Below are 23,169 nucleotides of genomic sequence, written 5' to 3' on the forward strand. Positions count from 1 at the left end.
TGTTCTTCATGATGCTCTCTGCGCTTTAAACGGGCCTCTGAGACTATCACAGTGCAGGTGCATTTATACGGAGACTTGATTACACACAGGTGGATTCTATTTATCATCATTAGTCATTTAGGTCAACATTGGATCATTCAGAGATCCTCACTGAACTTCTGGAGAGAGTTTGCTACACTGAAAGTAAAGGGGTTGAATAATTTTGCACGCCCAATTTTTCAGTTTTTTATTTGTTAACAATGTTTGAAATATCCAATACATTTCGTTCCACTTCATGATTGTGCCCCACTTGTTGTTGATTCTTCACAAAAAATTACAGTTTTATATCTTTGTTTGAAGCCTGAAATGTGGCAAAAGGTCGAAAAGTTCAAGGGGGCCGAATACTTTTGCAATGCACTGTAAAAGGGAAGGAAGGGCCATTCCACAGACATCCCAGCGATATATCTTAGTATCACATAGTATCCCACCCTCCTGATAAAGAGTATTCCCTATGCCCAATACCTGAGACTCCGGAGAAACTGTTCGACGGAGGCCAATTTTCAAATCCAAGCTAATCAACTACAAACTCGCCTTCTGGCCAGAGGGTACTCGAGGACCCTGCTGAGGAAGGCTTACAATCGGGCCAAGTCACGCCCCAGAGTGGAATTGCTCTATAAAACAACTCCCAAAGCAAATGGTGATAGTGTAAGATTTATTACTAAATTTTCCTCACATGAGAACCAACTACATAACATCCTTAACCACTTGCCTACAGTGCACTTTCACCTTCTTCCTGCCCAGACCGATTTTCAGCTTTCAGCGCTCTCACACTTTGACTGAGAATTACTCAGTCATGCAACACTGTACCCATACAAAAATTGTGTCCTTTTTTTCACACAAATAGAGCTTTCTTTTGATGGTATTTGATCAATACTGGGTTTTTTATTTTTTGTGCTATAAATAAAAAAAGACTGAAAATATCGTGAAAAAAAAGCATTTTCTTTGTTTCTGTCATAAAATTTTGCAAATTAGTCATTTTTCTTCAAAAATTTTGGCCAAAATTTATACTGCTACTTATCTTTGGTAAAAATAACCCAAGTAAGTGTATATTATTTGGTCTTTGTGAAAGTTATAGAGTCCACAAGTTATGGTGCGAATCATTGAAAATTGATCACACTTGATCACACCTGATGTACTGAAGGCCTATCTCATTTCTTGAGACACTAAAAAGTCAGGAAAGTACAAATACCCCCCAAATGACCCCTTTTTGGAAAGTAGACATTCCAAGGTATTTAATAAGGGGCATGGTGAGTTTTTTGAAGTTGTAATTTTTTCCCACAATGCTTTGCAAAATGAAGATTTTTTTTTTTTTTTTTTACAAATTGCCGTATTAACAGGTTATTTCTCTCACACAGCACATGTATACTTGCAACTACACCCCAAAACACACTCTACTACTCCTCCTGAGTATGGCGATACCACATGTGTGAGACTTTTTCACAGCCTGGCCACATACAGAGGCCTAACATCCAAGTAGCCCCGTCCGGCATTCTAGGAGCACAAATTACAAATATAATTTCCTGACAACCTATCGCACTTTTGAAGGCCCTGGAGCACCAGGACAATGGAAACCCCCATAAAATGACCCCATTTTGGAAAGCAAACAGCCCAACGTATAATTTTTGAGGCATAATGAGTCTTTTGAATATGTCATTTTTTTCCACAAGTTTTTGGAAAATGTGGAAAGAAAATGAAAACACATTTTTTTTACACAAAGCTGTCCATTTATGCAATATTTCTAACACATAGCATGTACATAGCAAAAATTGCACCCCAAAATACATTCTGCTATTCCTCCTGAGTATGGCGATACCACATGTGTAACACTTTTTCACAGCCTGGCCACATACATAGGCCTAACATCCAAGTAGCGCTTTACACAAAGTTGTCCATTTATCCACTTTAAGACTGGGTCTATTTTTGACACTTGGTGTTTACAAGCTAAAATCATTTTTTTTGCTAGAAAACTACTTGGAACCCCCAAACATTATATATTTTTTTAGCAGAGACCCTAGAGAATAAAATGGAGATCGTTGCAATATTTTTTATCACACCATATTTGCGCAGCAGTCTTCCAAATGCGATTTTTTTGAAAAAAATTCACTTTTTTGAACTAAAAAATAAGAAAACAGTAAATTTAGCACAATTTTTTTCCATAATGTGAAAGATAATGTTATGCTGAGTAATTAGATACCCAACATGTCATGCTTCAAAATTGCGCATGCTCACAGAATGGCGCCAAACATTGGTACTTAAAAATCCCCATAGGCAACATTTTAAAAATTTCTGCAGGTTACTAGCTTAGAGTTACAGAGGAGGTCTAGGGCTTAAATTATTGCTCTCGCTCTAACGATCGCGGCGATACCTCACATGTATGGTTTGAACACCGTTTACATATGTGGGCGAGACTTGCGTATGCGTTTGCTTCTGCGTGCGAGCTAACCGGGACAGGGCGCTTTAATTTTTTTTTTCCTATTTATTTTATTTATTATTTTTTTATTTTTACACAGTTTAAAAAAAAAAATGTTTTGATCATTTTTATTCCTATTACAAGGAATGTAAACATCCCTTGTAATAGAAATAGGCACGACAGGTCCTCTTTATTGTAAGATCTGGGGTCAAAAAGACCTCACACCTCACAACTACACTAAAAAAGAAAAAAAAAAAAATTGTTGAAAGAGGAAAAAAAAAAAGAAAAAAAAAAAAAAGCGGCCCTTTAAACCGGTTGCTAGGCAACGTCTTTTGACGTAGCTCCGGTCCTCCAAGACCATAGAGTTGAGTGAGGGCCATCTTGCCCTCACTCGACTTCCTGTCTCTGAGGATCCGGGACCGGATAGTTTTCCCCGCTGCCGGCGGGTCCGGTAAGCTGGGAAAACGTCTGGGAGGGAGGGGGCACCTCTTCCCCTGCACCGTAAGGGTAATTCCGCGGTGAATCCGCCACTGGAACCACCCTTATCTGAAAGCCGACCGCCCGCCGTTTCAAAAAATACCGGGGTTATGGGGGCTATCTTCTGCCATAACCCCAGTATTTAGCTTTTATTGGCCGACGCATATAGTCGTTAGGCGGTCAGTAAGTGATTGCATGTATATGGCAAACAGGTGACGATGACTGATGGGGTGACAGGTGACGATGACTGATGGGGTGACAGGTGACAATGACTGATGGGGTGACAGGTGACGATGACTGATGGGGTGACAGGTGACGGTGACTGATGGGGTGACAGGTGATGATGATTGACGAGGTGACAGGTGACGATGATTGATGAGGTGACAAGTGACGATGATTGATGGGGTGACAGATGACAATCACTGACGGGGTGTCAAGTGACGATGATTGATAGGGTGACATATGACGATGACTGATGGGGTGACAGGTGACGATGATTGATGGGGTGACAGGTGACGGGCGATGGTCACTGATGGGTGACAGGTGATGGGCGATGGTGCACGGCGGTACTGATGGCAGTCTCTGGTGACCGGTGAACTTTAGGCTACGTTCACATGTGAGCGTAGCGATCGCGGGCAGAATCACTGCGATTCTGCCCGTGATCCAGAAATCATTGCAAATGGCGGGACGCCTGTGCGTTGCCCGTGATTTGCAATAGCACCCCAAATGCTGTGCGATGTTGCTGCGATTTCCGCCTGCCGAATTGAGGTAACATCACGCAAACAACGCATGACGCCCCAAAGAAACTCTTGTACCTTTTTTGGGCGTCATGCGATGTTTGCGCGATTCGGCAGGCGGAAATGGCGGCAACATCGCACAGCGTTTGGGGTGCTATTGCAAAAAACGGGCAACGCACAGGCGTCCCGCAATTTGCAATGATTTCCGGATCGCGGGCAGAATCGTGGTGATTCTGCCCGCGATCGCTGCGCTCACATGTGAACGTTATGGGTGTCAATTTCTGGGCACTGATGAGGTGACTGTTGGGTGACAGGTGACATTGGGGGGGGGGGGGGGCTGAGGACTGTGTGGAGACCTTTATTTGTGTGATTTTAGTGTGATTTTTACTTTTACAGGTGTACAGAGCAGTAACTCACTATTTCTAGCTCTGGTCTCCTCACACTGGAAACTGTATGAGGAGAGAAGAGCTAGTAACAGTGAGTTACTGCTCTTTGTTTACATTTTGTGATCGGCTGTGAATGGATTCACAGCCGATCACATAGTAAACAGTCACTGTCAGTGACTGTTTACTACTGCCGGTGACAGCTGTGTTCCTAAGGAACACAGTGCCACCGACATGACCGCGCTGCGCGCTCCCGATCGCGCATGCGCGGTCTTCTGCCGGCATCTACTGTTGTGATCGGCTATGTCATTGCAACATAGCCGATCACGTGGGAAACAGCCATGCCTATTGGCTGTTTCCCCCCTGCCGGTGACCGGCTGTGTCCCGGGGACACGCCGACACCGGCAGTGCACGGCGGCGCGCCCGCGATCGCGCGCCTGCCCTGCATTTCCTGCGGACGTCATATGACGTCCGCCCAGGATAATAGCCGCACCATCCCGCCGTCATATGACGGCGGGCGGGCGGTAAGTGGTTAAGAGACACTGGCCTATCCTGACCCAGGATCACACTCTGACCAAATACCTAAACCCACAACCAAATCTAGTCTTTAGAAAGGCTACCTCTTTGAGAGATCGCCTCACTAAAAGTCATTACACTACAAAGGAGGGCCAAAAAACTCAGAGGAAGGGTACATACCCCTGTGGCTCATGCAATAAATGCCCCTGGGTTCAGACTGGAGCAGGTATCCATCTACCCAATGGCAAGTGGCACAAATCTAAACAATTTGCTGACTGCAATACCCAAGGCCTAGTTTATCTCATGACATGCAAGTGCGGGGCGTTTTATGTCGGCAAAACTAAACGGAGTTTAAATCAACGGATAGGGGATCACACCTATTATTCCGAAGGGGGAACTATTCAAACCAGTGTCACTCAACACATAGGACTGCACCACAGGTATGATAACACAGTGGCCTCCTTTTTTGTTTTGGAGGTGGTACCCCCAGACCCCCGTCGGGGGGACTGGGACAAATGCATACTCCAAAAGGAGACTTACTGGATCGAACTCCTGGAAGCTACAAAACCCACTGGGATTAATGAAGTTTTGACTTATAAGCCTTTTTTGGGCTAAGGTCTTGCCTATATCTGTATATATACCTGATTCTAGATGTTCTTCTCCGAAACTAGGATAATCGAGTTATTCATACTATTTGTAGACATCTACAACTGTCGAAATGACTTTTCTATTAATCCCGGATGACATGGTTCTTATTGGTCCAGGTATTTGGGATGAGGCGGAGTGACTGCATGCATTTCTCTTTATCGGTGGATACTTGGCAGGCAGCCTTACAGATCAAGTTTAATATGTAAAAAATGTTTTTTCTGATTTCTTTTGGTTTATTTCTTTGTTCCTTTGATAAGTTTTCTCTAAATGCATTTGTACCTATACCAGTATGGCACATTTATAAAATTATGCGCATGGTTTGAGGATTTTTTTCTGTATAACTATGCGCTGGATAAAGTGTTATGAGCAAAGCAATCATGTGTTCGCATGATCGCAATAAATGATACTTATTGCCTGATATTTATGTTCTGTTTTATTACTATAAAGGTGTTATAACTTTAAAAAATTGTTTACATATCATTATAAGTGTACTACTTTGATGTGGGAAACATCTGCATGTGGGATCATTCACTATGGTGTCTGGATGTGTGCCTTCCCTGCACCGATTCCCTATTTGGCCACTAGAGGGCGGGAGCCATCAGTGCCTTAGATGGGTCTGTGGTCCCTGGACCTGCTGGCTGATCAATAGGGAGGTTTTCCTCCCTCTCACCGACAGTGTGGCTCCACGCAGCCATTCTTTACGGCTGTATCTTAGTGTAGCGCAGCGCGTGCTCCAGATTCGGAGCATGCGCAGTTGGGGACCTGACCCAGCATGCGTGTCATTTCCGGTTCCGGTAGACGTCACACGCCGGGTTGCAGAGGCACATAAAATGGCAGTGTATTTGAGTATCTACAGGCTGCAGGAGCTTCCTCTACGCGGACGCAGAGCGGGGCATGTTACATGGCGACACATCCTAATTCAGCACGAGTCTGATATTTTATTTTACTGTCTTTACTTCATTGACGCCTTATTACTTTTTTCAGATCTCCCGATTAGTGCTATCCTCGATTGTGGGTTACCATTAGGGGCTTGTTCCCCCCTTTCCCCTCTTGCATATTGATTACCATCATCGCGGTATTAACAACCCCAATGGGAAATATTACAAACAACCATTTCTGAAAGTTCTCCTTTTGAATTGGTATGTGATACTAAGATATATCGCTGAGATGTCTGTGGAATGGCCCTTCCCTCCCTTTTAGAAACAGACCTAGTTATTTTTGTATCCATACAGACAGTGGCTACCAATGGAGGTGTTATACAAAACAAATGCACAATAAAGGAGTGATTTTAAAAAGCATACCATCTATACTAACCCTTATTCCGAGGCTCTGTTGCAGCGTTAGGTATGGGTTCCTTCTCCCCTTCCTGCTTCTGTTAAGAAATTCCTACTGAGCTTGTCTATATACATATATATATATATATATATATATATGGTAACTATTCTTCCTTTGGTGGCTCAGCGTCTTGGCTGCTTTGAGCGCAATGTTTGCATGAAAAGCTGGATCTATCTATTTATCCACACCTAAATCTGCTGTTTTGTGTTTCTACTTCCACACCCGTCGGTGAGGCGTATTCTGGGCACCTGCTTCTCTTGCCCATCTGGGTGATTTGGTGTGGGTTTGCTTTAGGTCATTGAGACATCAGATCCCTATGCAGATGTATTATCCTAATACTGATAATTTACTTTACCTTCTGTTGTATAGGAAACTCAGGACAATACTGTCACAATATATACCCCTGAAGAAGCGGTTTGATGTAACTGCGAAACATGTCGGGTGAATATCCGGTTCTTAATATCGGATGTATACAGTATTGAGGAATCCACTATGCTTCTGTATTTATCCAAATATCTTTTTTGTTATGTGGATGCTGTTTTTAATTTTTTGTATTAATAAATCTGATATTTTTTATCTTATGGTAATGTGTCTATAAAACAGTGGTACGGTACCATTTAAAAATCCCACCAGCCCTCTGCTTCTTCCCATTCCTTCCTTTTTTCTTCTCTTTCTCCCTCCTGGAGGAATTACTTCCTACTTTACTCTGGGTTGATAGGCTCTGACACCTGGAGCGTATCCCCTCCCCTCCTTTTTTGGGTTCACTCCCAATATTCAAAGCCCAAAACATAGCCTAATACGCAGTCCTAGAAGTGTGAACACACTCCACCTCTAAACAGATGAAAGCAGAAGACATAGGCTCTGAGACTGCCTGTCTCCATTTTCAACACGCCTTATTATGACTTAAGTGTCAATTCACATCCCCCCCAGTATACCATAGCTCAGTCTTATGTCATTAGCATCTGTTTTGTCTCTCATGGTGTGAAGTCCTTTGTTGTAATATGCAGCTTAGGCCCAAAGTCTGTGTCGCTTGGGGTGACAGGGACTTGAATTCAAAGTAACAATACTCCAAGGGTCCCCCAGCATACACCCCCAACCTGAGCCGTGCTCCCCTACAAGCCAGGGCTGTAGTCCACGGGCAGGAAGCTGCTCTCCACACTCCTCCAGTAACCCGTAACGAACATCCCAGCAAATGGGCGTTCGTCACAGTGTTCTAACAAGAATACAAACAGGGGACCCCAGTGCTGCAAAGCATAAGTGCTAACCACTAAGCCACATGCTGTCCCACAGTCATTTTGCAGATTTAGGAAAGTATACTCATCGATCCACCATTGACACCACTCGGCCCTGAGAAGCCAGTCACCACTGGATCACTGTTAAGTGAAGCTGGGCTGCAGTGACCATCATCCAGGTAAATCTCCTCTGGTGGCGAAAAGGCAGGGGAGTGTGGATTGATTAATATATCTGAATGGGGATAGCCTAATGGGAGCCACTATCTCTTTATTGTGTATGGGAAAAGGTACAATGTTTCTTTTTAAATCTTCCTACTTGCACCCTGTGTTTTTCACCCGCATAATGTGATTAATCATGTAGTATCATCTTGTCATTTGTTGCTCTGTACACACAGCCCATAATAATTAAGTAAATCTTCACATTCTGGTATCAGAAGTTTCATTTTGTCTTCAAACATGAGGCATACCACATGACACTAGGCAGGTTAAGGCATGATTTCTGTCTGTAGTGTGAGAACAGACAATTCCTGTGAAGAAACAACATATCCCACAATTCAGGTGTCAACATGGAACCTGTCCTGTTAAACCGCTGTATAGTCTTGGCCACTGCGCTGCAGCACAGTTTCAGGGTCTTGGCAATCTTCTTATAGCCTAGGCCATCTTCATAGCGTTTGGTTTTAGGCCAAAAAGTTAAATGTTGGTCTCATTTGACCAGAGCACCTTCTTCCACATGTTTATTGTGACCCCCACATGGCTTCTCACAAACTGCAAACAGGACTTCTTTTGGCTTTCTTTCAACAATGGTTTTCTTTTTGCCACTCTTCCATAAAGGCCAGATTTGTGAAGTGCACAACTGATAGTTGTCCTGTGGACAGAGTTTCCCACCTGATCTGTGGATCTCTGCAGTTCCTCCAGAGTTACCATGGGCCTCTTGGCTTTTTCTCTGATTAATGCTCTCCTTGCCCGACCTGTCCGTTTAAGTGGACGGCCATGTCTTGGTAGGTTTGCAGTTGTGCCATACTCTTTCCACTTTCGGATGATGGATTGAACAGTGCTCTGTAAAATGTTCAAAGCTTAGGATATTTATTTTTTTAACCTAGGCCTGCTTTAAACTTCTCCACAACTTTTTCCCTTACCTGTCTGGTGTGGTCCTTGGCCCTCATGATGCTGCTTGTTAACTAAGGTTCTCTAACAAACCTCTGAGGGCTAAACAAAACAGCTGTATTTGTACTGAAATTAAATGACACGCATATGGACTCTATTTACAAATTAGGTGAATTCTTAAGTCGATTGGTTGCCCTAGATTTTAGTTAGGGGTATCAAAGTAAAATGGCTGAATACAAATGCATGCCACACTTTTCACATATTTAATTGTGAAAACTTTTGAAAAACATTTAGCATTTTCCTTCCACTTCACAATTATGTGTCACTTTGTGTTGGTCTATCAAATAAAATCCCAATAAAATACATTTACGTTTTTGGTTGTAACATAACAAATTGTAGAAAATTTCAAGAGGTATGAATACTTCTTAAAGGCACTGTACAGTACAGTGAGTATAGAAAAGAATCACCCCCTTTATCACATTTTGTTGCTTTACAGCCTAAAATGAAGACAGGCACAGTTTTTGTTTTATCCAGCTGTATTTACTCAACTTATAACATCCAAGTAAAAGATAAAACATCAACATGTCAGAACAAAATAAAAAATTCAAAGACAGAATCACTGAGTTGGAAAACGTATCACCTCTTTGTGTCAGTATTTTGTAGAACCACCTCTTGCTTTAATTACAGTCTTTAGTCTGTTGGGATATGTCTCTACTAACTTTGCACATCTAGACTTTACAATATTTGCCCACTTTTCTTTGGTAGTAAACCACCAGAAAGATAAAAAACAATGCCCCCCCCCCCTGCTAGTGTAAGTCATAATTTACTAGTATGCACCACATACTAGCACATTATGACAGACTTACCTGTACATGGAGCCCTCCAGCGCAGCACTGTCTTGACTCCCAATCACTGCCATCTTCACCCATTCTTCCTTCCGGGTTTGCAGGCTCTAGCTGGGGCTGGGAAAGCGATGAGATCACAGAGCTCTGAAGGTACGGCACGGTATGCTGTCCCTTCAGAGTGCATGCGCAGTGTAAGTTTAGGAGATATTCACTGTACCTACAGGCAAGCCTTATTATAGGTTTACTTTGTAGGAATAAATTCATAAGTGAAGTTTTAAGTGATACTAAAGTCTCTTTTTTTCTTTAAAAATAACAAACATGTTATACTTAACTGCTCTGTGTATTTGTTTTGCACAGAGTAGCCCAGATCCTCCTTTTTTCAGGTCCCTTGTCTGCGCTCCTGGCCCCTTCCTCCTGTAGAGTGCCCCCCCACAGCAAGCTGCTTGCTATGGGGGCACCTGAGCCGAGCCACAGCTCTATGGTTTTATTCAGACATGGAGTCATGGTTCGGCCCCGTCCCCTCCTCATTGTCTAACTGACTTTAATTGACAGCCAATCAGGAGGAAGGGTCCCCCCCCAATTAGGATGGGGGGGCTGCTGCACACAGAAGGCTATTTATCTTAATATCTTAATGCATAGATTGCATTAGGATAAAAAACCTTCTGACTTTTCAACCACTTTAATTCCACTTCAAAGGATAGTTTACCTTTTGAACATGCTATACCTATATTTAGGAAAAGAAAAAAAAAAAAAAATATATATATATATATATATATTTAGGGGGTGTAACATGTGCAGCCTCACCCCCTAAATTTTCTCCTTACCTGTGACAGCAGGGGGTTGCTCCAAAGCTGCTGTCACATTTGAAATTGACGTGGCCATGCGGGGCTCCACTTGCACAGCAGCATCATTCATTCACAGCAATCTGTGCATAAATAAACTACAAGTCCCATCTACCACTGTTGCAAACAGACTTGTAGTATCAATAGACTGCAAGTGTGCTGATCAGCATACTCGTAGTCCATTCACAAGTCCTCCAGCTATCTAACAGAAATCTTTTATAGCGGTACAGGCAGAAAGCTGGAGGACTTGTCTTGAGGAGCCTGACATTGCACCTGTGATTCACTGATAGCGGTTGCAATGCTTTCCAGGCTCATAGGGGAAAAAATAATAAATGCACATTTTTTACCTGAAAAATATGTGCATTTATTATTTTTTTCTCTAAAGGTGAACTAATGCTTTAATAATGTGAAGCTTTAAGAGTGGATTCAAGAGGAGATCAGATACATTTATAGGTAAATTAAAAAACATTAAAGTGTTACTAAACCCACAACAGTAAAATCAATCTGTATATGCAGTAAAGCAGGCTTGTTATACTAACTCTAGAACCTAAGGCGTTAATCCTCCACTTTTTGTAAAAATGCAGTTTGATCCTGTCTTCTCTGATCCTCCCCTTCTTTCAATGTCCCCAAACCATCTCCTAATAGAAGAGAGCCTTGGGGCAAGCTGCACATGCTCAGTTTGGTGTGTATTGCTTGAGAGTTTTTTTTTTTTTTCTTGGGCGGGTGCATGTGATCAGCACAGGGCCAATCAGAACTGTCCAGACAAAGGGACAGGGGTCCTGCTGCCTCACAGGACAGTCAGAGGAGAATGCAAACTCCTCCTACCAGTTTTTCAGAGCCCTGCCAGTCACTAATAGAAGTCACAAGACTCCTATATACTGCTGATGAGAAAAGGTATTTAGCAGTTTATATTTACTAAAATAATTGCATTTCCATGCTCTGTGTTAGAGATGGGCTCTGGCGTGTTTGATATCCTAGTCCCAACCCACCTGCACAATTCTGCCAGGAAGCCAATACTGCACACAGCTAATCACAGGTAGTGCTGCACAGACCGGGAAATGTCTCACCTGTGCCTGTGATTAGCGGTGTGCAATGTTGGCTTCCTGGCGGGATTGGGCAGGTGGGTTGGGACAAGGACCCCCAACATGCCAGGTCCCATCTCCATTCTGTGTACTGTGGGAGACCAGATATAGTGAATGCAGGGTCCTGGGTTTAGTAACACTTTAAATAAAAGTATTTGATCATATCATCATTTCATCTACATGGGGTATCATTCAGAGTCTCCTAATTTACTTTTTCTTCACAGAGTCTCTAATTTCCACAGTAAGCAGTTCTCCTTCTCCAGCCTTGGTTGAAGGTGACATTTTTATAATGTAGGACTTGTCTTTGCTGTCCTCTTGGGTATCCATCTTTGTACTGCCCGTGTGATCTGTCTTTCCCTTATCTTGCTGGACATCCGTTGCTTGCTTGGAAGGAACTTTTTCCTCATTCTTCTTGTCCTGTTCTCCTTGATCTGCAGGCTTCTCACTTGCATTTGTATTTTTTTCTGAACTGTTCAATCCTTGTTTTTCCTGTACAGAACCAGAGAAAATGCATTTATTTGTATTTAAATGGGTAACAAATAATGTGTGTTGTCACTGCTATAGATCTATGTGTTATACCACAGTCACACATCACAAGAAATGGGTCATATTTACTAGCTGTAAGCAGCAGTCTGGGCACAGTCGATCAGGGCAGAGGTGGTAATTGTACCAGTCAATGCCGGAGTAATAAGCCAGTGAAACGAACACCTTCTATTTCTGTTACATCAAAGTCACAATCTGGTTTCTAGCACAAATAAATCAGAGCCATTATACTGAAATCTGTCATAAATTGAATTGCAAGAAGGCAGAGACTTATGTCCCGCGGATATGCAAGAGACGCTGCAGCACAGTTTCAGGGTCTTGGCAATCTTCTTATAGCCTAGGCCATCTTCATAGCGTTTGGTTTTAGGCCAAAAAGTTAAATGTTGGTCTCATTTGACCAGAGCACCTTCTTCCACATGTTTATTGTGACCCCCACATGGCTTCTCACAAACTGCAAACAGGACTTCTTTTGGCTTTCTTTCAACAATGGTTTTCTTTTTGCCACTCTTCCATAAAGGCCAGATTTGTGAAGTGCACAACTGATAGTTGTCCTGTGGACAGAGTTTCCCACCTGATCTGTGGATCTCTGCAGTTCCTCCAGAGTTACCATGGGCCTCTTGGCTTTTTCTCTGATTAATGCTCTCCTTGCCCGACCTGTCCGTTTAAGTGGACGGCCATGTCTTGGTAGGTTTGCAGTTGTGCCATACTCTTTCCACTTTCGGATGATGGATTGAACAGTGCTCTGTAAAATGTTCAAAGCTTAGGATATTTATTTTTTTAACCTAGGCCTGCTTTAAACTTCTCCACAACTTTTTCCCTTACCTGTCTGGTGTGGTCCTTGGCCCTCATGATGCTGCTTGTTAACTAAGGTTCTCTAACAAACCTCTGAGGGCTAAACAAAACAGCTGTATTTGTACTGAAATTAAATGACACGCATATGGACTCTATTTACAAATTAGGTGAATTCTTAAGTCGATTGGTTGCCCTAGATTTTAGTTAGGGGTATCAAAGTAAAATGGCTGAATACAAATGCATGCCACACTTTTCACATATTTAATTGTGAAAACTTTTGAAAAACATTTAGCATTTTCCTTCCACTTCACAATTATGTGTCACTTTGTGTTGGTCTATCAAATAAAATCCCAATAAAATACATTTACGTTTTTGGTTGTAACATAACAAATTGTAGAAAATTTCAAGAGGTATGAATACTTCTTAAAGGCACTGTACAGTACAGTGAGTATAGAAAAGAATCACCCCCTTTATCACATTTTGTTGCTTTACAGCCTAAAATGAAGACAGGCACAGTTTTTGTTTTATCCAGCTGTATTTACTCAACTTATAACATCCAAGTAAAAGATAAAACATCAACATGTCAGAACAAAATAAAAAATTCAAAGACAGAATCACTGAGTTGGAAAACGTATCACCTCTTTGTGTCAGTATTTTGTAGAACCACCTCTTGCTTTAATTACAGTCTTTAGTCTGTTGGGATATGTCTCTACTAACTTTGCACATCTAGACTTTACAATATTTGCCCACTTTTCTTTGGTAGTAAACCACCAGAAAGATAAAAAACAATGCCCCCCCCCCCTGCTAGTGTAAGTCATAATTTACTAGTATGCACCACATACTAGCACATTATGACAGACTTACCTGTACATGGAGCCCTCCAGCGCAGCACTGTCTTGACTCCCAATCACTGCCATCTTCACCCATTCTTCCTTCCGGGTTTGCAGGCTCTAGCTGGGGCTGGGAAAGCGATGAGATCACAGAGCTCTGAAGGTACGGCACGGTATGCTGTCCCTTCAGAGTGCATGCGCAGTGTAAGTTTAGGAGATATTCACTGTACCTACAGGCAAGCCTTATTATAGGTTTACTTTGTAGGAATAAATTCATAAGTGAAGTTTTAAGTGATACTAAAGTCTCTTTTTTTCTTTAAAAATAACAAACATGTTATACTTAACTGCTCTGTGTATTTGTTTTGCACAGAGTAGCCCAGATCCTCCTTTTTTCAGGTCCCTTGTCTGCGCTCCTGGCCCCTTCCTCCTGTAGAGTGCCCCCCCACAGCAAGCTGCTTGCTATGGGGGCACCTGAGCCGAGCCACAGCTCTATGGTTTTATTCAGACATGGAGTCATGGTTCGGCCCCGTCCCCTCCTCATTGTCTAACTGACTTTAATTGACAGCCAATCAGGAGGAAGGGTCCCCCCCCAATTAGGATGGGGGGGCTGCTGCACACAGAAGGCTATTTATCTTAATATCTTAATGCATAGATTGCATTAGGATAAAAAACCTTCTGACTTTTCAACCACTTTAATTCCACTTCAAAGGATAGTTTACCTTTTGAACATGCTATACCTATATTTAGGAAAAGAAAAAAAAAAAAAAATATATATATATATATATATATTTAGGGGGTGTAACATGTGCAGCCTCACCCCCTAAATTTTCTCCTTACCTGTGACAGCAGGGGGTTGCTCCAAAGCTGCTGTCACATTTGAAATTGACGTGGCCATGCGGGGCTCCACTTGCACAGCAGCATCATTCATTCACAGCAATCTGTGCATAAATAAACTACAAGTCCCATCTACCACTGTTGCAAACAGACTTGTAGTATCAATAGACTGCAAGTGTGCTGATCAGCATACTCGTAGTCCATTCACAAGTCCTCCAGCTATCTAACAGAAATCTTTTATAGCGGTACAGGCAGAAAGCTGGAGGACTTGTCTTGAGGAGCCTGACATTGCACCTGTGATTCACTGATAGCGGTTGCAATGCTTTCCAGGCTCATAGGGGAAAAAATAATAAATGCACATTTTTTACCTGAAAAATATGTGCATTTATTATTTTTTTCTCTAAAGGTGAACTAATGCTTTAATAATGTGAAGCTTTAAGAGTGGATTCAAGAGGAGATCAGATACATTTATAGGTAAATTAAAAAACATTAAAGTGTTACTAAACCCACAACAGTAAAATCAATCTGTATATGCAGTAAAGCAGGCTTGTTATACTAACTCTAGAACCTAAGGCGTTAATCCTCCACTTTTTGTAAAAATGCAGTTTGATCCTGTCTTCTCTGATCCTCCCCTTCTTTCAATGTCCCCAAACCATCTCCTAATAGAAGAGAGCCTTGGGGCAAGCTGCACATGCTCAGTTTGGTGTGTATTGCTTGAGAGTTTTTTTTTTTTTCTTGGGCGGGTGCATGTGATCAGCACAGGGCCAATCAGAACTGTCCAGACAAAGGGACAGGGGTCCTGCTGCCTCACAGGACAGTCAGAGGAGAATGCAAACTCCTCCTACCAGTTTTTCAGAGCCCTGCCAGTCACTAATAGAAGTCACAAGACTCCTATATACTGCTGATGAGAAAAGGTATTTAGCAGTTTATATTTACTAAAATAATTGCATTTCCATGCTCTGTGTTAGAGATGGGCTCTGGCGTGTTTGATATCCTAGTCCCAACCCACCTGCACAATTCTGCCAGGAAGCCAATACTGCACACAGCTAATCACAGGTAGTGCTGCACAGACCGGGAAATGTCTCACCTGTGCCTGTGATTAGCGGTGTGCAATGTTGGCTTCCTGGCGGGATTGGGCAGGTGGGTTGGGACAAGGACCCCCAACATGCCAGGTCCCATCTCCATTCTGTGTACTGTGGGAGACCAGATATAGTGAATGCAGGGTCCTGGGTTTAGTAACACTTTAAATAAAAGTATTTGATCATATCATCATTTCATCTACATGGGGTATCATTCAGAGTCTCCTAATTTACTTTTTCTTCACAGAGTCTCTAATTTCCACAGTAAGCAGTTCTCCTTCTCCAGCCTTGGTTGAAGGTGACATTTTTATAATGTAGGACTTGTCTTTGCTGTCCTCTTGGGTATCCATCTTTGTACTGCCCGTGTGATCTGTCTTTCCCTTATCTTGCTGGACATCCGTTGCTTGCTTGGAAGGAACTTTTTCCTCATTCTTCTTGTCCTGTTCTCCTTGATCTGCAGGCTTCTCACTTGCATTTGTATTTTTTTCTGAACTGTTCAATCCTTGTTTTTCCTGTACAGAACCAGAGAAAATGCATTTATTTGTATTTAAATGGGTAACAAATAATGTGTGTTGTCACTGCTATAGATCTATGTGTTATACCACAGTCACACATCACAAGAAATGGGTCATATTTACTAGCTGTAAGCAGCAGTCTGGGCACAGTCGATCAGGGCAGAGGTGGTAATTGTACCAGTCAATGCCGGAGTAATAAGCCAGTGAAACGAACACCTTCTATTTCTGTTACATCAAAGTCACAATCTGGTTTCTAGCACAAATAAATCAGAGCCATTATACTGAAATCTGTCATAAATTGAATTGCAAGAAGGCAGAGACTTATGTCGGATACATTTTAGCACAGAGAAATCTGTATACAGAATTTGCAGTAACCAAAAATGCAGACAGGCAAATTGTATTTTTCAAGAACATTTTATTTGAACAAAATGTGCTTTTCATGGGTCGGTTCCTTGCTGGTAGAGTGATCCAAGCTGATAAAAAAAATCTGATGCATGTAAACTTTGCAAAAACTTTTTTAGGTACATTTTTTCTCCAAAGCAGCTTTGGTTTGGAAGGGCAAGCTTACTTCAAATGTAGTACAACCTACCGTGGTTGAGGGGTAACAAACAATTGTCTTAGAACATTGTATAAAAAGTAACCTACAGTACCTTTGGTCAGATAGCTACTGTTAAGACCAAATAACAGTTTAACCTAGTAGCCCTCTCCCCCCCATTCCTCCTAGAATATGAACTACATACATACACTATACTACCATAAGTATTGGGATGCCTGCCTTTACATGTACATGAACTTTAATGGCATCCCAGGCTGTCCACAAGGTTTAGGAGTGTGTCTATGGCAATGTTTGACCATTTTTCCAGAAGCACATTTGTGAGGTCAGGCACTGATAGACAAGAAGGCCTGACTCACAGTCTCTGCTCTAATTCATCCCAAAGTTGTTCTCTTGGTTGAGGTCAGGACTCAGACCAGTCAAGTTCCTCCTCCCCAAACTCGCTCATTTATGTCTTTATTGATTGTTGCTGGATCACAGAGTAGAGATTTTGCGGGAAACAGTGTCTAAGAGGAGGTTAGTGTTGCTCATTTGTTTTCTTTACATTTATACATGCTAACCTGCTAATAAAAATAAGAAAGCTTGAGTTTCCCCAATTACTAGAATGTTGTATTTTAAAAAGGAGAAGGCTTATCCACAGATAGTGAAGAGCGAGTCTTCCCGTGTTTGATTCGCCAAGGGTTCAGCAAATCCAGATTTACGTTAGTTGCCCGCGTCAATGTAGCTTAACCACTTCAATACAGTGCACTTTCACCCCCTTCCTGTCCAGGCCAATTTTCAGCTTTTAGCGCTGTCACACTTTGAATGACAATTGCGAGGTCATGCTACTCTGTACCCATATGACATTTTTATCATTTTTTTCACACAAATAGAGCTTTCTTTTGGTGGTATTTAATCACCACTTAAAAAAAAAAAAGAAAAAAGACATAAAATTAAAAAAAAAAAAAAAAAATAAAGTTTTTCTTATTTTCTGTGAGTAAATTTTGAAAATAAGTAATTTTTCTTCTTCACTGATATGCGCTGTTGAGGCGACACTGTTGGCACTGATATACTGCACTGATGAGGTGGCACTGATAAAGGGGCACTTATGGGCACTGATGAGGCACTGATGAGGTGGCAATGATGAGGAGGTACTAATATGCCACACTGATGGGCACTGATAGTCGGCCCTGATGAGCACTGATAGGCGGCACTGATGAGCACTGATAGGCGGCACTGATGGGCACTGAAAGGTGGCACAGATGGGCACTGAAAGGTGGCACTGATCGGTGGCACTGATGGGCAGCACAGATGAGCAGGCACTGATGGGCACTGACTAGCAGCTCTATGGGCACTGATGGTGGGCAGGCACTGATGGTGGGCACTGATGGGCATGGATGGGGGACTTATGGGCACGTGTTTTTTACTTTTCTGTAATCAGGGTACTGAAGATCAGTGCCCTGATTACCTGTCCTAGGCTTCCCTTTAAGAAGGAGCCGCTGATCGGCTCTCCTCGCCACACACTCTGACAGTGTGAGGTGAGGAGAGCCAATAAACGGCACTTCCTCATTTACATGTGACGCTGTGATTGGACACAGCTGGTCACATGGGTAAAGAGCCATGTCATTGGTTCTTTACCAAGATTGGGGTTGCACTGCGTCCTAGCAACACACCGCGGCCACAATCGGCGCTCTGCACGCCCCCGCGGATATGCAAGAGATGCTGTTCTGGTGCGCCGTCATAGGACAGCGTCCCAGAACGAGAGCCGCACCGCTCCGCTGTCATTTGACGGTGGGCGGGCGGGAAGTAGTTAAAACACTCACAAAAGAAAGTGTGTAAGTTGCTTATCTATTGACCAGGGTTGTGCACCAATGTCCGGTCCAGAAGGTCCTTCCAGCCTTTCTGGAATAATTCCTCAGACTAGGAAGTCAGCACAGCAGTGCTGTCATTACAATGCATTTTGCCTGGTAGATCCCTTTTGCCAACCCTAGATCAGTGCATTATGGTTTAAAAAATTCTTCTGGGTGAATCTGAGCAAATGCTCATTCGGACTGACAATCTGAAACTCACAGGTTTTGCCTTAAAGCGGAGTTCCAGCCATTCACTCACCTGTCCAACGGTCCAGCGATGCGGCCGCTCCTCTCCCTCGGCGCCGGCATCACTGCTGTGGGCACCCGGCTGTGACAGTTTGCGGCTTCACAGCCGGGTACCCACTGCGCATGCGCGAGTCGCGCTGCGCGTCTTGATTGGCCGGCAATCTTCTGGGACCTCTGACGTGTCCCAGAAGATTGCAGGGAGGGAGGGGGAGAGGAGAACTTCCGTTCAGGGCGCCGCGGCGCTCCGAGCGGAAGTGGGAGCGGGTACCTGTCAAAACTAGGTACCCGCACCCCCCCCCTCAAAAAAATGACATGCCAAATGTGGCATGTCAGGGGGTCAGGACTCCCTAAAGCGGAAGTTCCAATTTTGGGTGGAACTCCGCTTTAAATCCATGATAGGAGCAAACTCAAAGCTTATCCATAACCCCTGAGAAAGACCATTGGGCAAGTGAATTCTGTACAGCCATGCACTGCATGTGCTTGTCATAAATTTCCTTAACCACTTCCCTGCTGGGCACTTAAACCCCTTTCCTAACCAGGCCAATTTTCAGTTTTCAGTGCTCTCACATTTTAAATGACATTTTTGTACTTTTTTTTTTACACAAACAGAGCTTTCTTTTGGGGGCATTTAATAATCACTGGGTTTTTTTTAATTTTTTCTCTATAAATAAAAAAAGACCGGATATTGTGTAAAAAAAAAAAAAAAAAAAAAAAAAAAAAAGCATTTTCTTTGTTTCGGTTATAAAATTTTGCAAATTAGTAATTTTTCTTCATAAATTTTGACTAAAATGTATACTGCTACATATCTTTGGTAAAAAAAAACAAAAAAAATATGCATATATTATTTGGTCTTTGTAAAGGTTATAGAGTCTACATTAATCTATGGTGCCAATCATTGAAAATGTATCACAGCTCATGTACTGACAGCCTATCTCATTTCTTGAGACACTAACATGCCAGGACAGTAGAAATACCCCCCAAATGACCCCGTTTTGTAAAATAGACAGTCCAAGGTATTTAGTAAGAAGCATGATGAAATTTAATTTTCTTTCCACTTTTTCCTAAAACTTGTGGAAAAAAATGACATGTTCAAAAGACTCATTATGCCTCCTAGATTATGTGTTGGGGTGTTTGCTTTCCAAAATGGGGTAATTTTGTGGGTATTTCCATTGTCCTGGTGCTTCAGGGCCTTAAAAAGTGTAATAGGTTGTCAGGAAATTATATGTGTAAGTTATGCTCCCAGAATGCCTGGAGGTGCTACTTGCATGTTGGGCCTCTGTATGTGGCCAGGCTGTGTAAAAGTCTCACACATGTGGTATCGCCATACTCAGGAGGAGTAGCAGAATGTATTTTGGGGTGTAGTTGCAAGTATGCCTATACACAAAGTTGTCCATTTATAAGATATTTCTAACACAAAATGACAAACCAAAATACATTCTGCTACTCCTCCTGAGTATGGCGATGTCACATGTGTGAGACTTTTACACAGCCTGGCCACATACAGAGGCCCAACATGCAGGGAGCTCTGTTAGGTGCTCTAGGGACATAAAATTACAAATCTAATTTCCTGACTAGCTATTACGCTGTCATTGGCCCTTTACCATGATCTGTGATGCGCCGGGTCCGGTGAACCCGACAAGCACGGACACTTCTGCGGGAAGAGCGATTCTGGGAAGACATTGTACGCCCTCCCAGAATAAGCTGACCGCGATGTAGCTGCCAATCGACTATGGCCCGGTCGACAAGTTGTTAAATTCTCCCCAAGAAACACCTGAACAAGCTGTTCCTATTTATTTATTTATTTATTTATTTATTAATTTTTACATTTTGTTAACAAAAAAAAAAAAAATAGTGTTCTTCCTATGTAAACAAGGGGTGGAGAGGAGGGAAATTGAATATTAGGGTGAAGATCCACTTTAAGGATTAGTTTCATTAAAGCATACAAAAATTGTATGTAGCACCACCCCCGTAGGGGTGTCAGGGTTCCCCACTGCTGCACAGCCAGGCACAAAACATCTTCAACTTTCATCCAGACACAGTAAACAGTCCATGAGCTTTGTTTTGTTGTTTTATTGGGGGCATAATAATTTGGATGGGGATAGGAATTATGGGAGGACCAACTTGATAGTGACAAAACCAGGGACAACTTCCGCCCTATGTACAACACTAATCGATTCACAATGTGGTGTGAACTGCATCCTGGAGTACCTCCACTTCCTTGTAGACACTTCTGTCCCAGCTCTACCACTGCAGGAAATGCTAGCCTACCTTGCTGCCTCTTCATCAGCCCACTTGGCTGCTTCTTTACCAGTTTACCTGACTGACTCTCTTCACCAGTCTACCCAAATAACTTACTGGAGATCTCCCAGGGCAAGTTTTAAAGAAGACTAATGCACACCACTGTCTTCAAGAGAGCCCTGTTACATGTGGCAGTCTCTCCCACTTGTAAGTTCCTGTACTGTGCTGTAGTATTCACACTTCTCCTGTTGTCAGGATCCTCCCAGGCCAGCACCCAGGCTCTGGCCCAAGGCAGAGCAACCCCCCCCCTCAGACTAGGGGGTTCCTCTGCCGTGGGCCACCAAAAGCCTCCTCAGCACTGCATCTCCATCTTCCACCTGACTCCCCTGCCAGCATCACTCATTAATATTTAAGGGCTCACTTAGTCCCCTAACAGGCCCACTACCTGGCGTTTGGCTAAGCTCCCCTAAATATGCAGAACAACCCTCCTAGCCTCCACCCTCCAGCTTCCAGAACATTCTCCAACATTCCAGAGCCAGGGGGAGGCACCAGAGAACTGCCTGTATGAGTCACGCTGCCCTGAACTCTAATACCCCTGACACAGATTCAAAGACTCACAGGGTTTAGACATGAGACAGAATATATTTTACCTACTCTGACACTAGTAGCACACTAGAGGGTGCTACATGGATATATTGCAGATAACCAATCGTTACATATGGTAGCTGCATTTATTTTCTTTTTTTTTTTCCTTTATTTTTAACATGGTGATCTGACCAGTAACACATTTCCTGTCTTGGGGTGTTGGATTAGAAGATTTAGATGGATTTGACTAACAAATTAAACTAGAAAACGCACAATTTCTGGGGAAATTGTGTGAAGTGTTCTTGCCGTGTGTGTGGGAGTGGCAGCAGTTTGTGTGGTATGTGTGGGAGTGGTGTGTGTGTGTGTGTGTGTCATGTGTAGTGTGTATAGTGTGGTGTGTGAGTGTAATGTGTGTGGTAGTGGCGGCAGTTGAAATTTTGACAGTTGGAAACAAACTGTCACAAATTCAAAATTAGATTTCAAATAGGGCAGAGAAGAGCAGTTAAAAACAAACTGCTCCAACTTGCTCACTTCACTGGCGGTTACCAGAGATGTATAGTAACGAAGTAGAACTACTTAAGTACTGTATTTAAGTACCGAAATGCGTATCTGTACTTTCCTGGAGTAGAATTTTTTTCTCCTACTTCTACTTTTACTTCACTACATTTTTTCGATGATTTCGATACTTCTACTCCGATATTTTTTTTTTGTGCTGCATAGTTACTCGTTACTTTTAAAAAAATTACCACTGCCAGAACAGTAGATGGCAGGTTGCATAAAGCTCAAAAAAATGTGTATAATGTCATTTGTAAATCAGCGCATACGAAAATAAAGGCTGTGTATAATAAAAGCTGCTATACCAAATCTTTCCAATAAAAAGAAAATATGAAACAAACAAATAAATGGTGCTACAGCGCTTAAAGTGCATCAAGAAACTACTAACAAACACAGGTTAATCAAATGAATGAATCATTTGAAATAATAAAAAACAATATGATGTTCAAACTTTTGACTTCTTTCTTTAATAACTACATAACAAAGTACTTGTATTTCTACTTTCAGTACTTGAGTAGAATTTTTTTTCAAAACTACTGGTACTTTTTACTTTTAGTACTTAAGTAGCAAATTTTTAGAAAAAACTACTTGTAATACTTAAGTAAAAAAAATGTTGAATACTTTAGTACTTCTACTTAAGTAACTTTTTCTGTGAGCACTTCCACTTCTACTCAAGACACTTTTTGATCGAGCACTTGTACTTTTACTCAAGTAGAAATTTCGAGTACTTTATATACAAGTCTGGCGGTTACCATCTTCAAACGGTCGTAGTTTTAAAAACTATAAATCCTACAGCAAAGAGCTTTAGATTGTGAGAATAACAAGACGCAGACCTACATTTCGATGCATAGTATGTCTCTGAAATATTAAAAATGAAGGCACAGTCACAGTTTAGAAATTGCCCTTCAAATTTGAGGTGG

At 42.3% G+C, this 23,169-nt stretch overlaps 1 protein-coding gene across 1 annotated transcript in view; it reads right to left on the reverse strand.

Annotated features, from left to right (window-relative positions):
- Positions 1-11,854: 11,854 nt before the first annotated feature.
- Positions 11,855-23,169, reverse strand: part of CNGB3 (cyclic nucleotide gated channel subunit beta 3) — a gene marked incomplete at its 5' end in the record, with an annotated part of 244,413 nt that continues 233,098 nt past the window's right edge. Inside the window, one exon of the mRNA XM_082259003.1 lies at positions 11,855-12,139. Coding sequence (XP_082115129.1) covers positions 11,858-12,139 — 282 coding nt within the window. The 3' untranslated portion in view covers positions 11,855-11,857. The remainder of the gene's footprint in view (positions 12,140-23,169) is intronic.

The sequence above is a fragment of the Pelophylax lessonae genome (genome assembly GCF_965119305.1).
Source record: "Pelophylax lessonae genome assembly, chromosome: 5".
Taxonomy (NCBI): domain Eukaryota; kingdom Metazoa; phylum Chordata; class Amphibia; order Anura; family Ranidae; genus Pelophylax; species Pelophylax lessonae.